The sequence below is a fragment of the Lepisosteus oculatus genome, chromosome 26 (genome assembly GCF_040954835.1).
Source record: "Lepisosteus oculatus isolate fLepOcu1 chromosome 26, fLepOcu1.hap2, whole genome shotgun sequence".
Taxonomy (NCBI): domain Eukaryota; kingdom Metazoa; phylum Chordata; class Actinopteri; order Semionotiformes; family Lepisosteidae; genus Lepisosteus; species Lepisosteus oculatus.
In genome coordinates this window covers 8,956,305-8,983,027 of record NC_090721.1, presented here as the reverse complement: position 1 = coordinate 8,983,027, position 26,723 = coordinate 8,956,305, and the positions used below count along the sequence as shown (strand labels likewise).

Genomic DNA, 26,723 nt, shown 5'->3' with positions numbered 1-26,723 from the left:
GCACAGGTCAAAAGTGGATGATCCTTCAGGGTAGTTTACTGTGTCTAGCGAGTACAATAAACCTCCAGTGCCTGCCGCTGACCATGTACATAGTTTTGAACAAGTAAATTACGAGGTGGAAATGACCAAACCTCACAGATGAACATCTGGTCATTAGACCTCAGCATGGATGTGTCCAGACAAGCAGCAGAAAATGCTGTTGGTTAATCATACATCTGTGCTGAGCTTTTAGCGTTCAAGTCATTTCTTTACAACTTGCCAAAAAAGTCAAATTTAATGCTTTTAGAAGGAAAGAGCATGTTTCCACAAGGAAGTCAACAGTCCACTGCCCATTAATGTCAAGATCACTTCATTTCTCTTTTTTTTTTCTTTCAGAGCTTATAGATTGAGCTATTGTGTTGTTCAAACCACTTATTAAATTATGAATGTTATTTTTAAAATAGCCATTGGCATTCTGAGACACCCCTTCTACCGAGATCAATTCAAGCATACCCCAGGATGAGCGCTTAAACCTGGTCCAGATCAGTCACTTACGGGAGGTCATACAGAGTAATTCTGCACGTCTGGAGGAACAGGCTGATCTATATCACGTAACCAGACGATACGCCTGTTACGGGAACTACACATCTGAAAGAAAAATTTTAAAATTGTGGATCACTTGTAACAGCTTTTTAATGCCTTGTATTGACATATATGTGGAAGAGGAAACACGAAACCTCAACTGGATATTGATTCATCCAGAATTCCATAATGCAGAAATGACAGTTCTCCGTTCTTTCCTTCCTAGAAACACTCCGAAGAAAACGCAGATTAATTTTCTTTTCTTTCGGTCAAGCAGTGCAGCTACAGCTCCTGACCTGAGCCCCTTGAGGAAGTGAGTGACGCTGCTGTGCTGTGCAGGTCTATCTCGACAGCCAGGCTCAGTTTCCTGTGCGGTGTTCTAGGTCTGACCTAGATACAACAGGGGAGAAGGCTTCGGCCCTCGCACCCTGCCTCGATGACGGAAGCAGCCAGCTCTCGTTGCTCAGCAAAAAAAAAAAACCCCGGAACGAGCAGCTTTCAAAACGAACGAGACCTAACAAAGGAAGGGTGCCAGGCAGGACTGAGCGCCTTCTAATTCTTCATTGGGTGTGTGCTTTTTTTTTTATCAGCTAGTCCTGCTGAGGAAACCTCAGTGTAATGATTACTTAACCACAGAGCACATTTCTGCCAAACCTGTCACCATGTGCTTGCACGCTCCTCCTGAAGCGCAATGAGTCACACGTGCGATCTTCAGCTCCAGGAGGATGAGAGCCGCAGGGGAGGACTCCACACCTCCAGCCCAGATCTTTCTCACGACTGAATTCCTCACATGGACCAGTGTGACTGAAACCCAGGCAGACTGGGGTGGGGACACATTTGTGTGTATGCCTGTTATCTAGTGCAGGTCTGTGCTAACATTGTAAATTCCATGGAAACAACCTGACTCTTGCGCTTGGTAATGGGAACATCAGTGTGCTTTTACAAACCAGCTTACGCCCTGGTGGCAGCTAACACTTTCCTGGTGGAACTCGGCAGCCATGCAAACCCCACAACTAGCCAATTCATTTCAAAACCAAGTCAAGAGCATCGCAAGTAAATATGACACATGAGAAGAGCGACGTCAAACCCCCGAGCAGTGCGAGACAGCAGATCTCTTGCACAAAGTGAAGCAGAACCTGGTCAGCCACTCTGTACACCTCCGTCAGCACAGAAAACTCAGAAGCCAAAACCAAGAAGCAGTTGGCATTCATTTCTAGGCAAAGCAGCTTAAGTACATGTACAGCAAATCTACACAAGGGCATCCTGTTTAGCCAGAAACTAATGACAGCCTATGGTGATCCTGTGGGCAGTGCACAGACAGCACCCTTGATCCTACCCTCACAATCTACAGTTCCCACTGCTCTTCTGAGCTGCACAGCAGGGCTGGGGCACAGTTCAACACAGTCACTAGCAAGTGTAACTTAATTGCTTTCTGTAAACATGTTTAGCAAAAACACAAATAGAAAAGACATCCTTTAAAAGCACTGATAGGCAATATCATCTAACGCAGACTAGATAAGAGTAAACTGCATACGAATGAACAAGTCAACTTGTACTCCCAAGGCATTTTAATTACAATGCCTCCCCTGAACCAATGCTGATGATTAGTGGTCACTGCCAAGGTTGAGACACTGCAGTAATTCTGCACCAGCACATCACATAACACTAACTGCACTAATACCCTGCAGAACATCTCTAAATGACGTTTATGTGAAACCTTCATCTGACTCATAATAAGGACGATGAAATGCTGTAAAAGCCTCATGAGTGTTCTTTCATACAGTCGGTGCATGCAGTAAGCACAGCACACTTCACAGCAATGAGCAGAGTGGAAGAAGCTATCCGAGAGGAAAACTATTCAAAATCAGCACAACCATACAGACAAGACAACAGTTCTACACTTCCTGCACGTGTCTCATGTCCTTTCCACATAAATAAGCCCAGAGAGCTGGTGATTTTTTACAGTTTTTAAACTCCTACTCTGATTGGCACTGGGCTTACAAACTTGACAGCATTTTTTTATGCTGCAGTTTATTTAGCAGGAGTTTGCCAAGAAAAAGGTTTTACTGAATTTACTAAAGACCATGTTCTGGCAAACCTAAGTTCACAGACCTAATTCTTCTAATTTTTCCAATTCGGCCAACCTGGTCAGTGAAGGTTGATATTCTGCATCAGGAAGCTGAAGGCTCTCTCTCATTTTGACCAAAATTACCATCAACGCGAAACAGCCAACAGCTGGTCTTTCTATTAGACTGAGGATGCCGTGTTGTCGAGACCTGATCCAGTGTAAACAAGCAAGTACTTTTACGAAGGAGTTAATGAAGTGATGATTACCGAGTGATACTCTAGCCTCGCACTCCTCTTCATGAACACCATCAGATCCACACGTTGATGTACAACTATCTCTGCCCCACGCACAGTTACTACCAGAGAGAGAAACAATCAGGGACACTCACTCACAGAGTTCTTATTTCAGCTGCTAGCAGGGAGCAGCCATCTGTCCTGTGCTTAGCTCTGATGCGAGACTTTGCTCGCCAGCCTGAAGAGCAGGAGAGGAGGCGAGCGCAGCCCCGCGGGGCCCGACTCAAACCAGAAGCTGCACCACGCTAACGAGGATGAAGGTGGAAGAATAAATCAGCAGCAGCGATGGCATCCGGGGAATCTTTCCAGGAGCTTTTACTCCACCGAGCGCAACACAACTGCTACTACCTCTTCAAACACAGATCATGTCCCACCAGCTGGAACAGATGAAGCCGACTTTCGCTCTACAAGAAGGCGCAGAAGCAGTCTGCAGAAGATCTGGGTTTTAATTAACAGAGGGGACTCTGCAAAGCAAGTCAGTAAATATCTTCACATGCAGACGGAGGAGGAAAGTAATTCGTAGCAGAACGGACACACTATACACATGGAACAGTAACTGTAACTCATTAGCTAATCAGCTTCATAAAATAAAGTTAAAATCTTTCTTACCCCGTTTATGGTGTTTACAAGTATAGGCACCTCTGCTCAACACTCTCATCTCACCCTAAATATTTGCTACTTCTTTGTTCAATAACCTTCAAAATGACAGTTATAAAAGATAAGGCTTTAATCAGTGTACACAATACTAAATGAATGAATGCATAAAGTATAAAAATGACACTAACCTATTTACCTGTGACTACATTACATCAAGACAGTGCGACTAACAGTAACAAGAAGCTTTCGCAGCAAGAAAACAGCAGTAAACAAGGAGCACCAGTAAGAGCACTTAACCCTGCACACAGCGTTAATCAGCACAGATACCTGTACTGATGGATGGAAACTTGATCGGAAAAAAGCTGACAGCTGTGATTTAAATAACAGCTGACAGAGGAAGAAGGAAAAGGCAGTGAGTGACAGAAATCACCTCTATGTGCTGCGTGATTCAAAATCAAAAAGCCAGATGCCAATCTTGAAATTCAGAAATCTGTGCAAAACTGAAAATACAGAAATATCTACTGTGATGCATCTAGACAAAAGTGCCTTTAACCAAATAAAACCAACTAATTTATTATTTTTACCTGCTGCTGTGCTGAACAGGATAACAAAGAGAACCCCACAGGCACCGTAAAATAAAACAGCCCATCTACAGAGAACCTTGACTGTTTGGCTTTTCTGGGGGAAAAGCACATGAAGACCACAAACCCAAGTCTCCTCTGACAATCTGGAGACCCAAGGCCCCCAGATCATGACATTCAATGACAGGGGGTTTAAACACAAATGCTTCTATAAAGGCTCAATGCATTAATGCTAAGCCACTTGCGCCACTGCATAAAGACTCAATTGGGAAATAATCAAATAAGTCCGGGCTCAGGGACAATTAGTGGAGCCGATTTTCACGGCTTGGCACAAATGTCTCCTTACGCCGCTGTTTAAAACAGGAGACAAAAGGGTCATGAGGAGGCATGGAAAAAAACTACAGTGGGATCTGGGGAGTGTCAGGCCCAAGCATCCATTGGCTGTAGGAGCATGAAGGGGAGAGAGCAATAACAGAGCTAAGAACAAAAAAGCCAGACCACTTCTCACACTACGTTTAATAGAGTAGTCGCCATTGTAAAGAATTTCAGCACATTTAATGTTAATTTATATAAAAAGGGAAAAAGAAATCCACCTGCTTCAGAGCAGCGCAACCTTCACATCCAGACCTCAATCTGCACCAGAGCCCCGCTCTCCGATCAGAGGGAAGGAACGAGCTATTCTGGGGATTCAGACAAGCTCAAAATATTTGAGACAAAAAGGTCCCTCTCTGAGACTTATGTTTAAATGCATTTCAAAATTAAAAAGGTAATGAGGTCCCCAGCGGGAGACAGAAATCAGTATCTTTAAAGTCCAGAACTGGGCTGCTCTCATCTTTTTTTTATTCCTCTTTTTCTTCATCTCGCAGACCCGTCTCATGAGGACGGAACTAGTGTTTAAGCCTTGAACTTTCCCTGGCTGTTCCTCTTGTTTACACGCACCTAACTCAATTCCTGAAATCCCAGGCACTCCTCCGAGCTCTCCTGTGTCCTACCTCTCTTTCTCAACCTGCTCTTCTCTTTACCTCAACAGGGGAGAAAAAAGAAGCTGATAAGCTGTGCCTAGGCAGCTGCAGACTCTGATTATTCCACTTTCATCTACAAGACGCCTTCCTTCCACACTGCACTCTGTTAACCCTTCAGTGCTCCTAGTGTTTGACACGACTGTACATTAGTCCCTGGGCATATGACCCAGCCACAGGACATTGGGAATATACACAGTGATTTTTCGTTAATGTTGATCTACATGTCAAAGGTAACCCTGGGAAAAAGATGGAATAAATATAACAAATATCAGTAACTGAATAAGAAAATGCCAACCCGTTTTTTCCCTCCTGAAATTTCAGTTTGATGCCATGTGATCAGATCCAATGTCCATGTCGTTTCGCCAGCAGTCAAAAAACGAGATTTTCCATTTCTAGTTTCAGAAATCACATTTTAGATCACCACATGCAATATCAAATTGTGACAATACCAAACTGTACTCCCTCATTTGTAGAAGCCCTTTAACACTTCGTACTAGTAACACAAACTCCCTGCTTCTCCCCTAACCCTACACCCCTGCAGTCAGTGTATCCTGTCCTCACCAGTGTCACGTCTCCACGCCTGTCAATAAGATCCGATTAAAATATCCTGCTTCCAAATGGCTTCGTGGGGAGGGAACTGCAAGGTCGGCCAAAAGTCATTAGCAGGAAGGGAGACCCATTTCAAGGGGCCGGGGGCGAGATATGAACGGGCAGAATTAATTTGCAGTGCAGCCATGGGGCCCGCAGAGGAAGACTGCCACTCCGACCCGACTGACGCAGAGACTCTTTCAGTATGGGAAGAGGAACAGCTTTAGCACAATCAATGCGCGTCAGTAGCTCTAACCACAGTGCTTACGCAGCGTTTACATACAGACAAGCTTGACCTTTGAGGTCGGGTGTCCGGCCCTGCAGAGCACCCTGACAAAGCGATCAGCTGATACACTCCGCTGTTTATAAACAGGAAGAAAGAAAACCAAGACCATCACAAGAGCCAAGCCCAACGTAACGAGCAGCCTCCACAGCACCTCGCACTAGCAATGTGAATACAGCAGCTTATCTTTAGAAATGCATCTATTCACTGGAAACCCAAATGCCACCAAATTAAGTATCCCAGACATAACAATTAGGGTGATTTTTGTTTTGATATAAGTGGGAAAACATGTCGTATCTCGGACATATATCATTTAGGGATTTCAAATGCGTAATAAGTGAAACAAAAAATGTGGAACCATTCCTCTACTTCATTAAGGTTGAATCCACGTAGACAAATCAATTAGGGTTTTAATTAAGACATCACACCAGCAGCATCTTGCATTGCGGTGCAAAAGCTTCACTCCGAGTGCGATGAAACCTTGGATACCGGGTAGACCACTGACACTCATTAAGACGCCGAAGGACAGCAGACTCCGTCCAAAGCACCATTTGGAAAGGAATCAAGCTGCTGCTTGCTCACTGTGCTCTTTGTGCTGCTTTTTAAACACCTTTATTATTTTCTCCAATGCGGAACAATGGACAGTTCGTAACAGTCACGACTAGTCACGCAATGTGTTGCATTCAGATTTAGCTGTATTTCTAGTTTACATCAGAAATCCCCGGCCGAGGAGAAGAAAAGCAAATACAAAACAAATACAGATAAGCTGAAAAACAACCTAATTAGCTGTCCTTTCCACAGCTGAGCTGCACCAAACCAGACAAGTTCCTTCTTTTTAGAAAGCCTCCCCTGCTTTGGAAAGGAATCTAAGGCAGGCACAGCTGCTGACCATGTGCTGCAATTTGCTGCTGACAGTATTTACCTGTTTATGGGGTCCCCTGAGGATATGAGCCTTGGCCCCTTCACACGCAGTTCTCATGGCTTCCAGAGATGGCGTTCCAAGCAGGTCTGTGATCAGATCCAACTGGAAAGCAAAGACATAGGATCAGGAAGGCCCCACTGCCATGTGCTCACTCACCCACACTCCCGAAAGGGAATCTGGTTCTGGATTTCATTATTTCAAAAGAAATTTAAAAGCCAAATCACTACAGAACATCTACAAACCAAACGTTTAACCACATACCCATGAAGCCTCACATATAATGTACTCGGTCCCCGTTGCGCATTGGTGACATATAAACAATTAGTAAATGCTTTCAAAAATCAACATTGCTAGAAAATAAACATAATAAGTGTCTCATCCCACCCACATGAAATCTGCCTGTGACAAACTCAAGAAAATAACACATCACGCAGAGCAAAATATGCTGCTACAAAGATCTTGGGTCTTGCTCTTGCTACACTACAGATATACTGCTGAAGACATGCTGCCGTGAAGAATGGGCCCATTGCAAAATTAATACAGTCAATCTCCGAGTAAAAATACAGTATAATTTCAAGGCTTTGGCTGGAAAATTTGCGTGACAAATCTCGTTAATTCTCATTTTTGGCTGGACAAAAAAATGAGCCACGGCACATTTGTTTCACAATATGCTGAGTGAGTCTCTGAAAAGCGTGTCCAACACTTCCCCGGCTGAGCCTCTGCGATATAAATAGAAGAGAGGGCTTCCTTCCCTGAAAATCCCCCCCGCATCAAAGACGAGGCTGGGAGGAGAGGAGGAGGAGAACGAGACGTCACACCTATCAAGGGCACATAGGCGCTGGATGCACGGTTTAATAGTTAAAAAAAAACGGTTTTATCAACCGGCAGAACAAATGAGAGACATTAGCAGGGATGGGAGAGGGGGCTGTTAGGAAGCAAGGGGGAAGCTTCAGGATCAAAGCAGGCTCCAAGCGGCCCTGCATGCATCATGGCCTCCACTCTGGGCGGAGAGGTGCCTCTGTGGCTAAGGATCTGTGCTTGTGACTGGAAGGTTGCCGGTTCAAATCCCGCAGCCGGCAGAGGAATCCTACTCCGTTGGGCCCTTGAGCAAGGCCCTTAACCCCAGCTGCTCCAGGGGCGCTGTACAATGACTGACCCTGCGCTCTGACCCCAAGCTTCTCTGCCTGTCTGTGTGTCTCATGGAGAGCAAGCTGGGGTATGCGAAAAGATGAATTCCTTATGCAAGAAATTGTATAGGGCCAATAAAGCAACATTACTCTGGCCCCCCGATGTCACCCGGAGCTGCACAGCCTCACCTGCTGAATGGGGCTCTGCGCCTGGAACAGGATCCTGCGCCCCAGCAGCTCGGCGAAGATGCAGCCCACAGACCAGATGTCGATGGCGTTGGAGTAGTGCCTGCTGCCCATGAGGATCTCTGGCGCGCGGTAATACTGAGTTACCACTTCTTGCGTCATGTGCCGAGATTCGTCGGGCTCCTCCACTCGCGCCAGGCCAAAGTCGCAGATCTACGCAGGCAAACCCAGAGACAGTGTTAAAAAACTCGGGATCAAGGGCAACACAATGTTGCCGTCCATATCCTTCTCGCCCAAACACACATTTGAAAACGCAGATTTTACAATGCCATTCTTTTTTACTCCATGCTTAGTTAAGCAGTAAAATATACAATATTTTTAAAAAGTCAATCTGGATTATAAATTGAGATTGACACAAATAATCACACATTTCTATTGAAAAGCTATTATAAAAACCATTCATTTCACTGTGGTTTCAATAAAGCACATTACAAATGTGCCAAGAGGTACAATGCAGTCATTTTATAATTCAGATCAAAAGGGCAACCAACAATAAGAGAGATGCACTGCAGCAGAAGCAGCACACTCCGAGGGGTATAAACTATAATACATTTACATTTTTCATGTCAAAGCTTTCATTTGGCTTGATTAGTTATGGATATGATATATGGGAGCCTTGTACAAAATAATTTTGTTCTACAACATAACCATGAATGGTAATGTGATCCCCAGTCAAAAACCATACAAATTTAAAGTGTGGAATCAAGCGTTAAGAAGATCACAAATGTGAAGATGAGTCGACCACATGATGATGCATCTTCAAGACTCTTCCAGGGTGCTTGATATCTCTTCATACAGGAGAGCAGGGACACCCACAGACAGGCCTCCCAAAAAAGGGAGATGAGTAGGCTAAAAACTGAGAAGGTGCATGACCGCAAGATTTATCATCCTACTATTTTTATGCCCACTCTATCATACATAAGAAAAAAAAAGGCTTGCCAAAAGATGACAAGACACACTTGCTTTGTATTGGCTCAAGAAGCTGCATAAAAAAAACCTTTGTTGATTCTGGTTGATTCTTGTTCAACATCTCAGCAGATCAGCTCCATCCCGATTTGAGGCAGAAGCTTTTAAGAAAAGTTGAATCCAAATCTCAGGGTGCTATTTAATTCCTTCTAGTTTCACAAGTGAGACATTAGAGGATAGATGGCGCGTAACTAATGATGCTCGATGCTGAAAGCAAAGTCTGAAATAGTCGAGCTACGGCCAGTCACGGCAACATTATTCTGCAGGTTTTTAAAGTACTTTACGTCATCTGAATGTGCATGTACTTTTAAATTCCATTTTATTGTGTACACAATTAAGTGAAACCATAGTGACTTTATGTACTGGCTGTCTAGTCTGATGATTGCACTGCAAGTGATGTAATGCCTAAATAATCTTCTGAGCTTACAACTCTCAGGAAAAAAAAAACTAATTTTTGAGTTAACTTTTACCCAAGTGTCTTATTTCTTACGATTTGACACTGACAAAAAAAAAAGATTTGTGATGAGTTCAGATTGAATAGTGACCCCAGGTAATTGAAACCAAAACACGAATTCTAACAGCCCTGTGACTTAGCCATGGAAGTGAATCTCGGATTGGGACTACAATTAAGCACCTTATGGTGCTGTTATGTTAAAGAAACAGATTGTACTTGTCACTGATTAACGCTTCGTTGCCAGGTGTTCAAATGAAGAAAAAAAAATGAATAAACCCATGCAGACGATTTCAGTCCAGCTGACACCCAGAGTGCTATACAGAAAGTCTAATAGAGGTCAAGAGGCCAGCTGGACTGGTCCACTAATTCCTCAAAAGCTGACATGCAACACTGATTCCTTGTTGCTGATATTTTAAACACCCTTCTTTTGAGCCTCATATGTACTATATTCAACCAAGGAAAAACAAAATGATTGTGGGCTTATTGCTACTAGAAAAATCAAATCTGGCCTTACGCAGGGAACAAATGTTCCAGTAAGGTAACAACATGAAATAGTGTGGTAACAATAAAACCACTGTTTTTGAACCTATGATGAGCAAAACAAAAGAGAGAAACAAGAGTGGACATTTGAAAAGCTTAAATCATTTCTAGATTCTCGAGGGCACAAATAGAATACACACTTATGATCTTATGATCTCAGAACAGCACTTGCACTGACTGAACAAGAAAAGGGAGAAGAACCAACCTTGAGGACACAGTTGCTGTTTACAAGTAGGTTTCCTGGTTTTATGTCTCTATGCAAAATGCCAGCTGAGTGAAGATACTTCAGGCCTACAAGATAAAATTCAAAACACCCCAGATCACACTGGCTCCTTTAAGGACTACAGGCACACGTTAAGTAGGTTAAGAAATTGAGATATCCTACATTAAACTGTAAAAAAAAAGGTGAGCAAGTGCAGTTTAATGCTAAACCCACACCCCCCCCCCGCCTGTCGTAACCAGCTGCCTACATGTGCTCCCCTCGCTGAAGTCTGGTTAATACAGGCCTCTGTCAGAATAAAGGAAATCTGGTTAAAAGCAGGAGCTTACTGGGTACATAAATAAGGGCTGCTGAGTATGACAAAAATAAAAGCCACCTGAGTATCAGAAGAGAGCCTTCAACAAAGGTTTAAGAGGCACACATATGGTTTTTGCCATGATGGCGAGTAGTTTTAAAAATAACATCAGTAATAAATTAAAACATTATCCATTTCAATTTCAGTATAATATCACATCTGGTGGTTTTGTTACTCAAAAATGTAAGTCCATGCTAAAGTAAAAAATTATATCCACTAGTTAAAACTGATGATAACTGACACTCTCCCTGTACAGCAACATAAATGCTACAATCATGTCAAAGACTGGTGGGGACATTTGTTTTGGTATGAAGAAACGTAATGTTCTAGAAAGTAACAATCTTGCACTTCTACCTACACTCAGGCGATTCAAGTTACCCCAGAAAAATCCTCATATTTCAAGTCTGGCTGATTGAATGAATTAAACATTCGAGCAACATCTGATCCAGTTCCAGCAGGTGGGCTTGTGAATGCTCTTACCTCTCAGTATCTGATACAGAAAGACCTTCACGTGGTCAGAGCTGAGCGGCTGGGGGGACACGATGATCTTGTGGAGGTCACTCTGCATCAGCTCGGTTACCACGTAGCTGGGCAGGGCGCAGAGTCAAGGAAGAAAATTAAAAGAAAAACAAGGGGGGAATAAAGCCTACACGCAAATCACAAAGAACTGTTTTAGAGGATCGAAAAAGCAGGAAAAAAAAAGGCAGAGCTCTGAGCAGGAACCATGGCTGGGAGCCCAGGAAGAGCAGAACAGCGCTCTGCACCTCTCACTAAAGCTGGCAGCTTGACGGAACATATTCCACTGATCGGGCTGCAGGTGTAGAATAATGGAGGGAGCAATTAATGGCCATCATATGCTTTGATAATTAGGGCCCTGCCTCTTTCTTTCAATCACATCTATGTGCCCACAAGGAGCCCAGAACTGCCTTTCAAGCAGTCTCAGGGGGGATGGAGAACAGGAAAAGGTCAGTTAACGCTGGTACTTTGCATTTATATAGCGCTCTTCCTTCCCCGAGGATCTCCAGGCACTGAAGTGCTGCACACTTAACCTTCTACACAGCAGACGAGAGGTGAGCAGTTATTCCACCAGTGAAGCTACAGCGAGGAGACGGTCACTCTCTTAGTAAAGAGAAGACGAGTCAGATGCCACAATAAGGCCAGGCCTGTGCCTTGGGCTCAACCTGTCATTTCACTGGGCTGAATAGCAGCTGCAGCATAACATACATGGTGTAGAACTTGATACAACACCAGAACAGGCATAATAAACTATCAGTCTTAATAGAACATATTTGTGAAATGATCTTCTGTGATAGGAAAGACTGATCTTAAGATTCTGTTGGTGTGAATAGTTCAGCAACATCACCTGATTTCGTTAGCTGGTGAAAGGATCTGGTGAGGTTCCCCGAGTGCTGTGCGTACGAACATAGGTGGGGTGAGGAAGAAAAGGAAATTTAAAAAATATATATACTTCTTAGCAATATTACAGGATCTCAAATCAAATTAAGACCACTGTATAAATACTCACAGTTAATCACTGCTGAACACATGTATGATCAAGCACGCTGAATATCATTTTTTTTATTTTTTTAAATCACAACAGCAAATGTTTTTTTTTCTCCCCTGGGTTAACAGGTTGCAACAGAATACAGTACCTGGGCAAGACATCACAGATAAAAACACTCATCAACTCCAGCAATTAGAAAGTCAGCCTGCTCCATTTTTCACACCCTTTTCCTTTCGGTTACATTTATGCCAGAGGACAAAGGAACCACGCATTACAGAACCCGCCCAGCTGCCTTCATGCCGAGAGGTCATTTGTTTGGGAAGCTATTTCCCGATCTAGTCTTCTTCACGCTCGGAATACGACAACACCTCCAAAGATAACCTGTGGCACAGCTAGAGAGCGTCGGCTGTTCTCCAGTCGCAATGTCTTTATCCATCCAGCCATCTTGCACTGTCAGCAAATGATAACATTCCCTTGGCTACAGTCACACACAGCCGCTGAGAGCAAGACTGAACTGTGAACGCATTTTGGCAGCAAGACTGATTGGTGCCGATCTCTCACCACTGCATAATCTGCCTATCAGTCCCTCTGGTGCTTCCAATTAGAACTTATGTTGTGAAGGTGTTAAGAACAACAACAAAAAAAAAAAGTGGCCAGGAAAACCACAAACTAGTGAAGAAAAAATTATCCTTCAGGGGAAGATTTGGACAGGCATCGGAACATGTCAGTGACACTGGGAACAGACTCATCTTGAGCAATCACCCTTACATTTTAACATCTCTTCAGGTTACAGTGGATATCCATTCACTACCTTGTCGTGCTATAGTGAGCGAGATCTGTTTTCCCCCCATACCACATCAGCGTCAGGGTTTTGACTTGCAGGAAGCCAAACAGCCGGGTACCGCATCATACAGAAACGCGATGAGCAGCTGAAACCGGCCTCTTCAGGAGTGGAGTGGAAGCACAGCTCTATCCCAGCCAGACACCTCCCCCCACCCCCCTGCAGGTTCACCTCCCCTATCAGCAGCAGCGAGCAGAACAAAAATGCCGTTTCCCCTATGGCTACAGCCTGCACTCACCTTTCCTGCTAAGTGCAGAAAAAAAAAAAGAAAAGAAATGCACAACACAAACACTTCAGTTAACTGTGCTTGCGATTCCTCTCCCTTTCAGCCGAGCACTCACCACAAATCGGAATCACAGCTCAAGGTTCAGCTCCAGGTGTTTCACTGCTAGCAATAATGAAAAGCCAAGGCATGATGACAAATATTTCAATATTTGCCTGGAATTGCTCGCTCCTCTTGTGTCTTGTAAGGCACATCAGAACGTCTTGTCATCGGCGTTTTAAATGAAAATAAACAGCCTGTGTTTCGATAAACACAACACATAGGGGTTAACCAGCCTGGCAGTGGAGAAGCAGCACAATATTCTACTTTGGTTATTTTCTTACATATTCAAATTAGTCAGGAAAGAACTAGGTTAGGGGGAAGTCTGTACCAAAGTTTCAGCCCCTTCCATTTACTTATTCCACACCAATTTACATACTCAAAAACAGTTTAGGAATTGAAAACTGGCAAACCACTTACAAATAGTTTGCATTTGATACGACTTTGATACATAGCCTTAGAAATGAACAATTAACAAGCAGCCTGTAATAAGGCTCTGGAAAGCTTCTCCCCTAGAACTAGCACTGCATACAATAAAAACTGCCCTGAAAAGCCACCATGCGGTTTTAAAATAAATGGACACAAAGAATGGCCCTCGTGTGGGCAGACACTTTGACCTGACAAGCTCTCTTCTTATTAAGGCTTTAAATCCTCCTAAATTTGAATCCCCAGCATAACGTATCCCAGATGTCTCAACCTGTCGTTGCCATGCCAACGAAAGCCGCTTACAGGGAACGAGAGGCGGAGAGGCACCTGTGCCGCGAGGTCAGGCTCCACACCAACCGGAGCGGCTAGGAGGCGTGGCCAGCAGGCGCCCAGCTCTGCAATCTCACAAGGGCCTGCAAAGCCCACTGCTGAGGCCATGCTACCCCTCCACTGGACAGCTACACAATGAGAAAACAAAAACCAAACAGGCACAGGCACGCACACACACACACACACAGGCACGCACACACACACAGGCACGCACACACACAGAGAAAGGGGGCAAAAAAACTTGTACAATAACCTCGCAAACAGATGGCAACCCCTAAGTAGGTCATTCTCTGCTCTCAGGCCCACTGATCCACAGTTTGGAGAAGCACTAACCCAGGTTTAGTCAGCAGCCCGGGATTGATTATCGTTCGGCTGCATCCAGCACTGAGGGTGAATCCCCAGTTTTGCTCATCATATTATTTCCTATATTGGGCAAAATAAAATCCGACCCTACTGGCCTTCATCCAGTTTTTCCCCCATCCATAATCCTACTTTCTGTATTTCAAGGCCCTACTGTAAACTTCAAAATCCTGCTGTTTTAATATCTGAAAAAAATTCTGGGCTGCATAAAAGCATACGTTCAATAAAAACCACATCACCAGCCACCTACCCAGCATGCCTTCCAAATTTGGATCTTAACACATTGGAATATACTCCCATGGCAGCTAGCTCCTTGGCAGCGTGGTGCAACACATGCTACACACTTCAGCACCCGATCAAACACTTGCACAAAAACAACAAACAAAAAAAATGAAAGTGGCCTTTTACAAATAAATATTCAACTCAAAGACTCAGACATTCCTGCTGGTACTGACATGAGGCCATGTTCGCTTAACCTTTGACAAAACTGCTAAGGCCATGAAAAGTTAATTTAAAACTTACCAACCCACTTACCAGTTGCAAATTACAAGCCCCCTGGGTGCAAGTAAGAAGCATCTGTCAAACAAACACTTCTCACGGACTGGGGTGGTAATTTGCAATTGGCAAGAGTTAAAGCTTTGATTTTACATGAGGCCAAGACTGTACGTTAATTTGTTTTTCCTTCTCTGCTAAGACAAAGCTATGTGATGCAACAAAATAATTCAAATATTCCAACGCATTTCTTTATGGGTTTGCACATATTCCCTTCTTCAGGAAAGTGCTGCAAACTGGAAGCGGTAACCATGTGTTAAGTATACATCTCTAAGAGACCTGGAGGCAGTTACTTCACAATAGAATTCCTCCTCTTTCTTCTCAGGCTGGAAAATGTACTTATACACCCCATTTTATGGTAGCAACCCTGCTTGTCAGACTCTGTTTACAAGACGCTAAGTCTTGCCACAAGGAATTTCACTGGACTCTGCAGCAAGAGCTCCACTTTTTATTATCACTGCAGAAAATATTCAGGAATCAGCAGTATAAACAGGCGTAATCAGGACTAGATCAAACACAAAGATCTCATGTTGTATTCCATACAAATGTTCTCCTACATATGCTTGAGTTTCTAAATGTATTTTGTATTCTTTAAGGCAATGATGGAATCTTTTCATAGCATTATAAATTATCGCAAAATCTGCTTGTGCCAAAAGAGCTCTACAGCAAAACCTCTGGCAAACTGAGAAACTGACGTGCATGGATACGTTTTTCTTCTTTGTTTCATCCCCTTTCTCTGTATTTCACATCTCCTCTGTCAAACTCAACTGATCTGTGCTATTTTAAATTTACAAAGTTCTTTAATGCATGCCTGCTTCCTAGATATAATCTTTATTTTACACAGTGTCCCTCTTGGGACTTCTCAAAAGTTGCACAACAAATTTCACACCTTAGCATTTCAAAGGTGAGCAAGTGTATAGTACATATCAATGAACCCAACATGCAATATTTTTTTGCCACCTTTTTAATTGCCCCTGCTGTTACAAATGAAATACTGCACCGACTTCAACCCCAATATGTCTACACTGCTTATTATTAAGGGCCAAAATGACATTTCAGCTGTGTTACACAACATCCCAAGAGCAGTTTTCATCACCTTGTGCAACACACACATATAGAGGAGATCCCCCTGGTGCAAAACACCCCCGTGGAAATATTTAATCAAAACACTCAGAGGATTCATTCGCAAGCTTGTGCGACTGAAAGCAGAAGACAAAACAATCTCAATTAATAACAATATGAAAACCATAAAACAAAGACAAAAAAATCTATAATGCCTTCACTATACCAGTGGTGCACCAAATGGGATAAGAACTAAAGCATGTGGTCTCTGACCCTTGAACAACACTGTGATGTTTTGCTAGGAGGTGAAAAGGCTAACAGATTAGTCTCTAAGGCAGAATCACAGGGCTGGCGTGGAGAAACAACCTCCTCCTGTTGCTCAGACACTTGAGCTTAGTTCAGCTAGACTCAGACCAACTAGATAAACATAAGAGATTCTTGTATGTCCCACTGATGACAAACACACTCACTGCTGCTGAAATTTCTTATAAGTAAAGCAATAGCTTGTAACTAAACAAAACGCAGGGAAGTAATTTCCCGTTCCCCCTTTTTTCTACCCTCGTCGGCTCACTATATAAGAAAGGACCTAATTCACTGTAGCTGTTGTATGAATGCAATGGAAAAAAGGCATTAACACTTCCATATTAGTCTCTAATTTACCACAAACCGTGCACAAGAAGGAGGGGTGTTCTACAGACAAAACTGATGGGTCAGGCAAAGGATCTCCACTTTAGTGTAAATGAAAGCGAAACAAGTACTTCAGCCTTAAACTGCAAGCATTAGATCTGTCACCATTCGAAACCAGACTCATTTTCCCGAGCTGCCCTCCGTCCGACCCCAAGAAATCGAGCCCCACGCAGAAGATCAGGGGTCAGAAAAGAGAAGAGGATCTGGGCTAACACTGTGGGCCTGGCGGCACGCCAGCACTGCAGGAAGAGCTGTGAAGGCAATGCTCGTGCCAGCATGCTGATGGCATTCTGCAACGCGCATGCACTTCCCTAATTACAGCACGGCTGCTGAAATGCAAATTTCAGACCTCTCCTTGTCCCTCTACCCAACAAACTAATCTGCTGCATTTGCTCGATTAATGTCTAGACAAGGCTTCCATTCACTGAGAATGGAAGAGCTCTAGCTTCGGTCTGGCTTCCATATGGTTACAGAAACACAAAGATGGAATCAGTGCAGATGTTTGCCTATACGAGGACAGGAATTAATGCACATACCTTTTAATAAGGTGTTTTGTGTGCAAGAGAATAAAACTAATCTGCTGTCAATATTCTAAGGAGATGCATTAAATGTGTGCTTTTGTGTAATAACATTTGATCATAATTTTGGGTAAAAGGGTTGTTCAGTTTTTGTAAAAAAAAAAATAACTGAAGTCTGGCATAAAGCTATGTTTACCACTTTGAACTGAAAGATTTTGCACATCTTTTTCAGATACAGTTTTCTGAACCACAAAGGTAGGAGATACTATGTTCTTACATCAGAAGGGTTTAAACCTAAAGAGCGATTGACAACTAGGAGAATTTCACAAAGCCACAAGAGTATGTCACCACAATTCAGCTGTCGGGTTTGCTTAAGAGGAAAATAGCAGAGAAGTCATCTTGCAGAATCTCAATATAAATGAGGCACAAAGTAAAAAAAAAACAAACAATAAAAAACACCCTGGATAGCTGAAATCTATAAAAACTCACACAGAACAGGGGGAACAGCAAACTGATAAAAAGCCGAGGATATAAATCTTTAATTCCAGCACCCCCTCCTCTGCCATGAAGAAGTATATGCAGACCCCCCCCCCCGGGGAGGCACAGAGCCTGCAATCGTTATGGAAGTGGTGTCCGACAGCGATATCCTGAAAGAGGTCAGTGTGCTGAAAGCCCAGCTCTCTGTATACGTTATACCACACCCCCCCAAGCCCGTCTTCTGGAACGTTAAGCATGGTTTGCTCAAGCCGAAGAGCTACAAAAGAAGAAAAAAAGAAAGAGGGGGGTGGCAGATCACGTCCAGAGATAACGCATCAGAAGCCCCGCCGAGATCAGATCGGAGCAACTAATACATGAAGCCGCTAAACACGCGCCTCTGCAATTCAACTCCGGAAGAAGATCGTGCTAACTTGTAATACAATGGGGGTGGGGTGGGGTGGAAAAATAATACAATTTAAAAAAAGTTAAAAATCATTCCTTGAAAAGAAACGAACAGATCGATTTGGTGGATTTACAGTTCAGCGTGCAGGGTAGTATAGATGCTAGCAGCTCCGCCTGTGAGCACAGGATAGCAGGCACTGTAACAGGGTAACATGGCTCTCGGCTGTAACAACCATGTGTGGAATGTAATGCTGCAGCTAAATGGCATAATCCGGCCAGCAGGGCCCAAAAGGGCAACGCAGAAAGAGAACGGGGTTCGCATGCGATCAGGTTACATCTGATGAGAACAGGCACGCGTGGATCCCGCAGGTCATGCGACGTGGAACACTAAAACACCAAGCCCTTTATTGCTTGGCTTCTCTCTGGGGGGGAGAGGGCAATTTTCTTCCAAACGTTTAAAAAAACAAAACAAAATAGTGCTTAAAAAGAAATAATGCAACACAATAGACTAATACTGAATTGCAGACACAGACTGTGCAAACTCCACCCAAGAGCCCAGCTCTTAGAAATTAAATGAGCCCTACAATACCAAAAGCAACATTTTTCCAGAACAAAACTTAAGTGTGAGACGTGACAGGGAATTCATCATCACAGAACATAAAAAAAATTCTCCCACCACAACGAATGAAGCGCCATCACAAAAAGCTGGCGAGCCCTCCTTACATGAGATCACAGGAGGCCGAGTTCCACGTTCGGCTTTTCAAATCAAGTCTCTCTTGAATTTTAAAATCAATGCAAAATCAAGTTGCGTCAAAATAATCTAGATCCCACTTCTTCCTGAAATCGAGAGTCCAGTCACAAAAGTCCAAGGTTAAAATTCTGCAAACGCTGCCAAATCTGTTTTACTGGAACAAAGCCCTGCCAGGTTTTGGAACAGGTTTTATTTTCTTTTTGGATAAAACCACACGACCCCCAGCGGTTCATCCTCCTCATAGTTGCCTTCTGCACTCCCCCCTGACACCCTGCTCTCTCCCTTACAAGCTAACTCGCCTTCCTGGAGACCACACAGCCAGACAGAGCCCTTGTGCCCGAGGAGAGATTCACAGATTGAAATTTCAACAGAGATGCACTTTCTGCCCTTATCAAAACTGACATGACAGTTGTAATTCCATCTTGCTCCACACATCCTTATTCCCTGGCTCACTAAAGTGTAAGATATCTACTTCCTAGCAGTCCGATACGACTTCCACACCCTTCTCAGGAGATCCTGTCAAGTATACTGTATTTATAGAAATATCCAAAGATTTTGATCACTTACTATTTTGGGAATTTGTTGCTTAAACGATGAAGAACAGCTTACATAAAACTGGAGACATGACAAAAGCTGTTGGTAAAATTAAGCAAAGCTGAGAAAAATGTCATAATGAAAGCTTAAAGAACTCACTTATAAAGGAGCCAGAAAGAAGTGCTCATTTTATGATGAACACAACTTCATAACATAACAACTCCTAAATATCTGCAAAAGCAAATCGTAATACACTATACTCTAAAAAGTTTATTAACTAAGTGATTTGTTAGCTGCTTGTCAAATGTGCATGAAGCAATTTAAAAAAAAATCTATTAGAAAAATGTGCTAATAAGGAGCAAAATACAGCATACCTACTATATCGTAAATCAGATTGCATTGCTTTTCCAAAAGTTATTTTTCTAGGTATTAACATGTCACCTTAGAGACATTAAATTTTTTTAAAATCAAATTTTATAATCATACTGTACTTCACCATAAAATGCATTTCCATGGTGTGATCTACGAAAGGAGAACACCCACGTCTCCCACAAAAAGAGCAGGCTGCCTGAATACCCTGCGAGACAACAGGGAGAACACAGGAGAGGCAAACTTGTTTTTTTAGTGTTTCAGCACAAGTCCCCCCCCTCCCATCACTTCTACAAACAGACACCAGCACGAGATGAATCTTTAACCAGACCTACCAGCGCTCACTCACACTCCGTCTGTCTCTCTGCGATACAAAACAAGGGAAGATAATGTATCTGCAACATCCTGTGCACCCACAGATCCCAGCTGCCCCAGGCTCTCTCTGACAGAATCTGCCATTCCAGCAAGAAAAAGAGCAGGCGATTCTGGCCAAGCAGAAATGCTTGCAGTCTCAATCCCGTCCAGGTGGACTTCAGCAGGTGGGGCGGAGCAGCCAGGTGGGACTGACAGACACCAAGCTTTATTAGAGCGATTTGTTATTGTCAGAACTTACATGAGCACTGTGAAATTAAACGGCTTTCTGCTTCACAACATAAAAATAACCCAATGACAGATTACCAATGTACTCTGATGTACTGAACTGAAGATAAAGAAACTGGGAAATATGACCAAATATTCTGGGAAACTGGGTCATATGACCCCATACACATTGAATAAGTACTATGCACACCCCTGGGCCCCAGACCTATATCTTAGTCACATGAAGTGCGATTGCAAAGTGATGTTTCTGCTTTTTCACTAAATCAGAATAAGGATACATTTCTTCAAAGTAGTCAATGTGTGGAGGCTGCAGAATGTCAAGAGCAGAGAGGACCTGGGGAAATAAGACAGTGTTCAGTTCAGCGCAGGCAGAATGGTAACACACAGACAATGACAGCAATATCAACACCATCTATCAAGAGCAGAAAACAGTACAGAAATTAAGATATCATCTGAACTGAATTTGGTGATTGAATGGCAGCAATTTCTTATCAGTTCTGTGTCTTGCACATGTCTCCACAAAACACACACTGCCTCTGCAGGGCTGGTTATTCCAGGCTGGCCAAAGCACGGACTGGCCCTAGCGCCACCTGTTTTGCACTGCTTTGGACCAATTGCAGCAGGACTGCAATCTTCTTCCATTCTGACCCTCCGCAAATCTGCTAACCTTCCTTGTAGCTCATTACTCACATCGAAACCTGAGAAATGCATGGCAAGCATTAAAAGCTCATCAGCACGTAGCGTTATGTCTAAGATTTATGTTCTTGAGGAGCTGCACAGTTAAAAAGGTTTCTCGTCTTTTTTTTTTTTTAAGTGAGCCTAGAACACAAGGCGATGGGAAGAGAGCGAGCGGCTCAGCAAGATAAGATTGATTACACGCTCCAATCCCGTTTGACAGTTTAAACCAGCAACCAAGCAACCACTTAAACAGCACGCAGATAAATCTGCCCGTGCATTTCAGGCTGTCAGACACATGTGGAAGGTTTGCAAGAGTTATAACATAAATCTGATCCGCAGTTACATCATTTTTTTCCACACGTGCACCTCTAATTTGGAAGCTTGCACAGTCTGCGGCTTCCACACAGGATGAGACTCCACATCGTGATGTTAAGCACACCTAGGTTAAATGGGCCAGAGGCCATCTCTGCAGCCCTAAGGAACTGGTGGGCCTCACCGGGGGGGGAACTGCTTCCTTACAGGGGTGACTGGCTGCTGTGGGCAATCGGTTCGGAACAGACTACCAATCACAAGCAAGGGCTTATACGCTTGTGAAGCACATAAATGAACTCCCTGGCCACAGAGCAGAGCGGGTAATTCTTTCTTTGCTCAAGCAAACCTATCGGTTGAAGAATCAACCTGTTCACGGGGGACGTCTGAGGCACAGCTCATGAGGAGCCCTCAGGCAGACATCTCCACGTCAGGAACAAGGTCTGGCGAACTTTTTAATCTCGGATACCGCGTGGGAGCTTGAATACGGTTTTAATAAAGTTCTTAACGTTGCTGGGGTACCATATGGGGACATTTAGAAGCTATCAAGAGCTCTAAGCCAGGAGGAAGAAAAGAATAAAACCAAGCTGAGCAAATGAGGCAAGAGAAAATGGTTGTAAGGTGAAAGGGCCGGCCGAGGCAATACTGAAGGAATTACTCTGGGGGGGTGGGAACTCCCTTTACAAACAGGAGGAGCAATAGCAGACCTTCAAACCTCTCCAAACCGAACAAGCAATTAAACAAGCAGCTTTGGCATTTTTACTGAGACTCCATAACAAGAGACTCATCCGCACGTTTTATATGGCGGTCTCAACCAGCAGAAACTCGGCGCTGAATATCCGATTCCCGCCTCACTGGACCCCAGCGCTGCAGAGTGGGCGTTCGTCACGGGCAGGGTGTTAGCAGAGGCCGGCCGGATTCACTCACGTTGTCGTGCTTGAAAAAACAGAGCATCTTCAGCTCACGGAAGACCCTCTTGCAGGAGACGAGGTTCTGGAAGACATTGGGCATCTTTTTAAGGGCAACCCGCTTTCCATCTCTGGGGTCTGTAACCGACCTGCAGGGGGGGGGGGACAAAAAAGAGCAGCGCTTAAAAGAGGATAAAGCAGATCGATACAAAAAAAAGTCTCCTTCTCAGCCCTCTCTGAAGACATAAGATAAAGTAAGGGGCTAGAGGAGAAGAACCTGATGAGGAAAGTCCTAATTCTTTATTTTCCCCACCTTGAGACAAGCTGGCCGGTAAGGACTTAATGAAATGTAAGCAGTGGGAGAAACCAACAGGCCCTTGAGAGAAGGAAAACAAGTGGAGAGCTTGGGTTTTTTTTTTTAAGGGGGTTGAGGGGTTACCGAAGACCCTATATTAAATCCAGGACCAAATTTCATTTTAAAAGGACCCCCGAGATCAGCGATGAACACTGAACTATAAAACGTACTACGGCCACTCAGACACAGATAAAAAAGTAACGAGGGGGGAGGGGTAGGCTGAAACAGCACGTGTCCTAGTTTTGTGCCGGTCAATGTACTGCAGATCACCAGAAACTGCAGGGTCAGAGCCATCAGTAAGATACAAGTATAAAAGCCTCCTGTGTCTGCCTACCACACCAAACAGTCAAAAGCAATCAAGACGGTCAGCACAGGGCAGTCCAGGAAACCATTAAGCCCTGGTGCTGGAAAGAGGAAACGCGGGCAACAGATTTGTTGAATAGATAAGGCTGCCATTGATTTTTAGCTTCAGCACTAATACAGACCCGGTTTACGAGCTTTAACCTCTTTCCTGCTTGTGACAGCACCTCAAACAGATCTGCAGAGGAAAGGGCCCAGACTGTCTATCACATGAGCAGCATTTGATTCACAAGGTGGATTAAAACTTGTGACAACTCACAAACGCACACTGGCAAACCACAAGCATGGATCCACACAGAATAAGCACTTGCTTGGAGGCCTCTGAAGGGGAACTGGTATCCTCCACCCACTCCAGAGCTCTCTCTCGCCACCTGAAGCAGCTGAGGCACCAGTACATCTATCTTCTGAACACCTTTTAAAGGCAGTGGCAGCATCCGCTAGAATGTAAACCCTGTCTAATGCTGCGATCTGTCAGTTGGAGAACTGATGGGCAACACCTCTACGACACAAGCAACAGCAGCAGGTAACCAGGGAACTCCTTGCTCTGAAGTCTGGGCTGCCTGCATTCACACACGGGCGCTAACTGTCCAGAAGATAGTTGAGTGCCATACGAACTTTTCACAGCGCTAATTTCAAAGTCCCTGGAGGAGAGAGGCTCCGAAGATCCCGCCTGTAACGATTACTTAGAGGAAACCCTGCAGGCGTGACGGAGATAAGGACGAGCAGAGAACCGTGGCCAGCCCGTTCTCCAAATGAAAAGGACAGTTCGGGCCGTGATGTCCCTTAATCAGCAGCCATTTTTTACAGATGTGAAACCAATTAAAATATGAATCTTATCTGACCGGCTGGTTTAAAAATAATCAAATAAATTAGCACCTTACTCCATCAGACGAAAAAGCCTCAGAGCCTATTTAGCCTCAGAGGAGGACGGAGGAAGGGCGGAAAGGAAAAAGAGTCAATTATCGCAGATTGGAGAGCAAGCCTATCAGCGCCCAGTGGATTTTTTTTTTTATTTCCTTTTTCCCCCTAGTCTGTTAATAAGGTAACTTAAAGCATTTAATTAAGTGTGTGGGTTCATGAGTCTGCTGATCATATAATCCAGAGCTTGGTATTGCAGGCACCGTCTGAGTGGGTGGGGGTCGCTGGAAGCACTGCTGCGATTTTCCGCTTCCTTGGACAGCATTAACTCGGATCAGGGTGCGAAGCAGCGGTGCAGCAGCTACCCTCTTGCTGGGAAGCGGCTTGCCGTTAACACCGTGCCAAGTAGACGTCGGACCAGGGCGCACACAGAAAGCTCAAGGCAGTCGGCAGCACAGCCCACAGCCCACGTGAAGTTCAGTGCAGTGAGCTGGCAGGCTAACTCCCCTTCAGGACCTGGCTGTTCCCCTGCCTCCTATTTACACAGGCTTTTTAAAAAATGCTCATCACTCAGGATAGCCGCTCAAGTGTACCAAAACGAGCATGCTAACACAATAAAACCACAGTATAAAACACCGATGTATTAAGAGCTGGGCTTATCCATTTATAAAGTGCAATTTTCCGATGTCTAAATGCAGAGCTAAGACTAAAGCTTCTCTGCAATCATTAAACAGAGAAATGACAATACATGTTCCCTCCTTTAATGCCCAACTGCGTGTTCTGGAATTTCCAGCTTCACTGCTGTATCTGAACAGCTCCTCTACAAAAGCAGCCAGACAGAGCTGGAAAGACCATAAAGCTATTACTCCCCACTCCGATTTAAAAAAGTTTTTTCTGCCACAAATGCTGTAATTTAATTCCAGATGCCTGTTATCCAATTGACATAATTCTAGAATGTCAAGGTATATTAAAACCAGAGAGCAATTTATACACATTGGTCTGTGTTAATGAGAAACTCAAGCGCTCAGAAAGTGACTTTCCTTTTTTGTTTTCAGCATGTGAAGCACTCCAGGGATGTAAAGAAAGCTTGTTTAGTCAGCAGGTTTAGTTATTTAACCACTCCAGGGTAATTTGTCCTCCCCATTTGATACATTTTTAAAGTGCTGGGAAAAACAAGAGAAGTCAAAAAAGAAAAGGCAGCTCTCCTTTGTTTATTATTAATAGAGAATCTTCAGCTGCAACTCTAATGAATGGGACTGGTGGTGCAGCAATTTCACGCAGCACTGAGCTCTTTTTCCCTGAACTCTGTGGAGCAGCTGCTATATATCTGCTCCAACACTGCCAGCATGCAATACCAAACGAACACAGAAATGCTTTTATTGTCTTTGCACTCGAGGTGCAGAAGTTTGTAAATTGCAATGACCTGTAACTTAAACCATCAGGTTGCTCAGACTACAGAACTGGAGGAGTCCTGAACAGCACTTATCTCAACCTCAAATACAGAGCCACCCCATCCTGAAAGCTGCATTCTGCAGGCCCAACTCTTCCCAGCATTCATCATCTGTCCAGAACTAGAATCATGCCTATTTTTTCCATCTTCTCAATACAATGTGTGATAGCGTGCCATAAAACCGTTCCTGCATACAAAGTAACACCTGTATGGACAACGTTTCTGCTGTGCTGATATACTTTGAGCAGGCAAACTTTAATTGTTCGCCAACTGTGTTCATTTAATCATGTATGACAATAAAAGGCAATTGAGGAAAAAAGACCAATTAGGACAATTATGATTTTTTAACAGCCTGACCACCCCCCAATTTCCCCAAAATGCACGTTCTGCTCATCACAAGCATCATTCTGAAAACGATATTTGCATAAATGCTAAAATGCACACAGCTGGCCCAGGACTAATGACAATTTGCATCGAGTAGGTTTTACATGATATACAGAAATTCACCTTAAATATTAACCCCGAGGAGTTTTTTTAAACAAAATATACCTCGAGGAGTAGATTCCAGGAGTACTGCTGATGCTATGAAATTTAAAGCTAGAATAACTCCTTCAACAGCTTCTGGGAACAGAATCAAAACAGAGATTTTTACAGCAATTAAACTGGTTAAAAATCAATGCCCGTGTTCATAGAAAGTTTCATTTCTCAACCTGCCTAAACTCCCAAGTTGAACAGCTGCAATGCTGCAGGAACAAAGCAGTGTGGAGTCCAGAGTCCACTGACCCCAGTTCTCACAACCTGGAAGAAGACCGCCTTACAAAAAACCCGCCTTTCATTACTGTATTTAAATAACGTCATTTATATGCTACCTAGTAAAGCTTTCCAAAAAAATATCCACCCATATTCTCATTTTTTGAATTAGTACTATCGGTAATCCATGTCCCCCTAAACACAGCCAATCCAGGATGTGTACACAGTATACTCTCTTCTGCACAACAGACTAGTTCAGTAGTGACAAAGGTCTGATGATCACTATTCCCACAGAAATCCAATGACTACTTCTGTTCTACACTTCTGCTAAACAAATGCATGCCAATTTTTGGTAATAGAAAAACTGTCAGTGCAAATCGGCAGCTACCCCTGGATCACACTGCGAGAGAAGAAATTAATTTGCCATTTAGAATTATGAAAGAAGAGGGGACAGTCATTTGCCACTTTCACAAAGCATTTTTAAAATGCAGTGTGCC

At 43.7% G+C, this 26,723-nt stretch overlaps 1 protein-coding gene across 1 annotated transcript in view; it reads right to left on the bottom strand.

Moving 5' to 3' along the window:
* Positions 1 to 26,723, bottom strand: part of nlk2 (nemo-like kinase, type 2) — a 57,816-nt gene that overhangs the window by 8,916 nt on the left and 22,177 nt on the right. Inside the window, exons 2-7 of the mRNA XM_006640927.3 lie at positions 22,473 to 22,602; positions 20,837 to 20,892; positions 11,304 to 11,410; positions 10,454 to 10,539; positions 8,232 to 8,441; positions 6,916 to 7,017 (exon numbers count right to left, since the gene is read on the bottom strand). Of these exons, the coding sequence (XP_006640990.2) occupies positions 6,916 to 7,017; positions 8,232 to 8,441; positions 10,454 to 10,539; positions 11,304 to 11,410; positions 20,837 to 20,892; positions 22,473 to 22,602 (691 nt within the window). The remainder of the gene's footprint in view (positions 1 to 6,915; positions 7,018 to 8,231; positions 8,442 to 10,453; positions 10,540 to 11,303; positions 11,411 to 20,836; positions 20,893 to 22,472; positions 22,603 to 26,723) is intronic.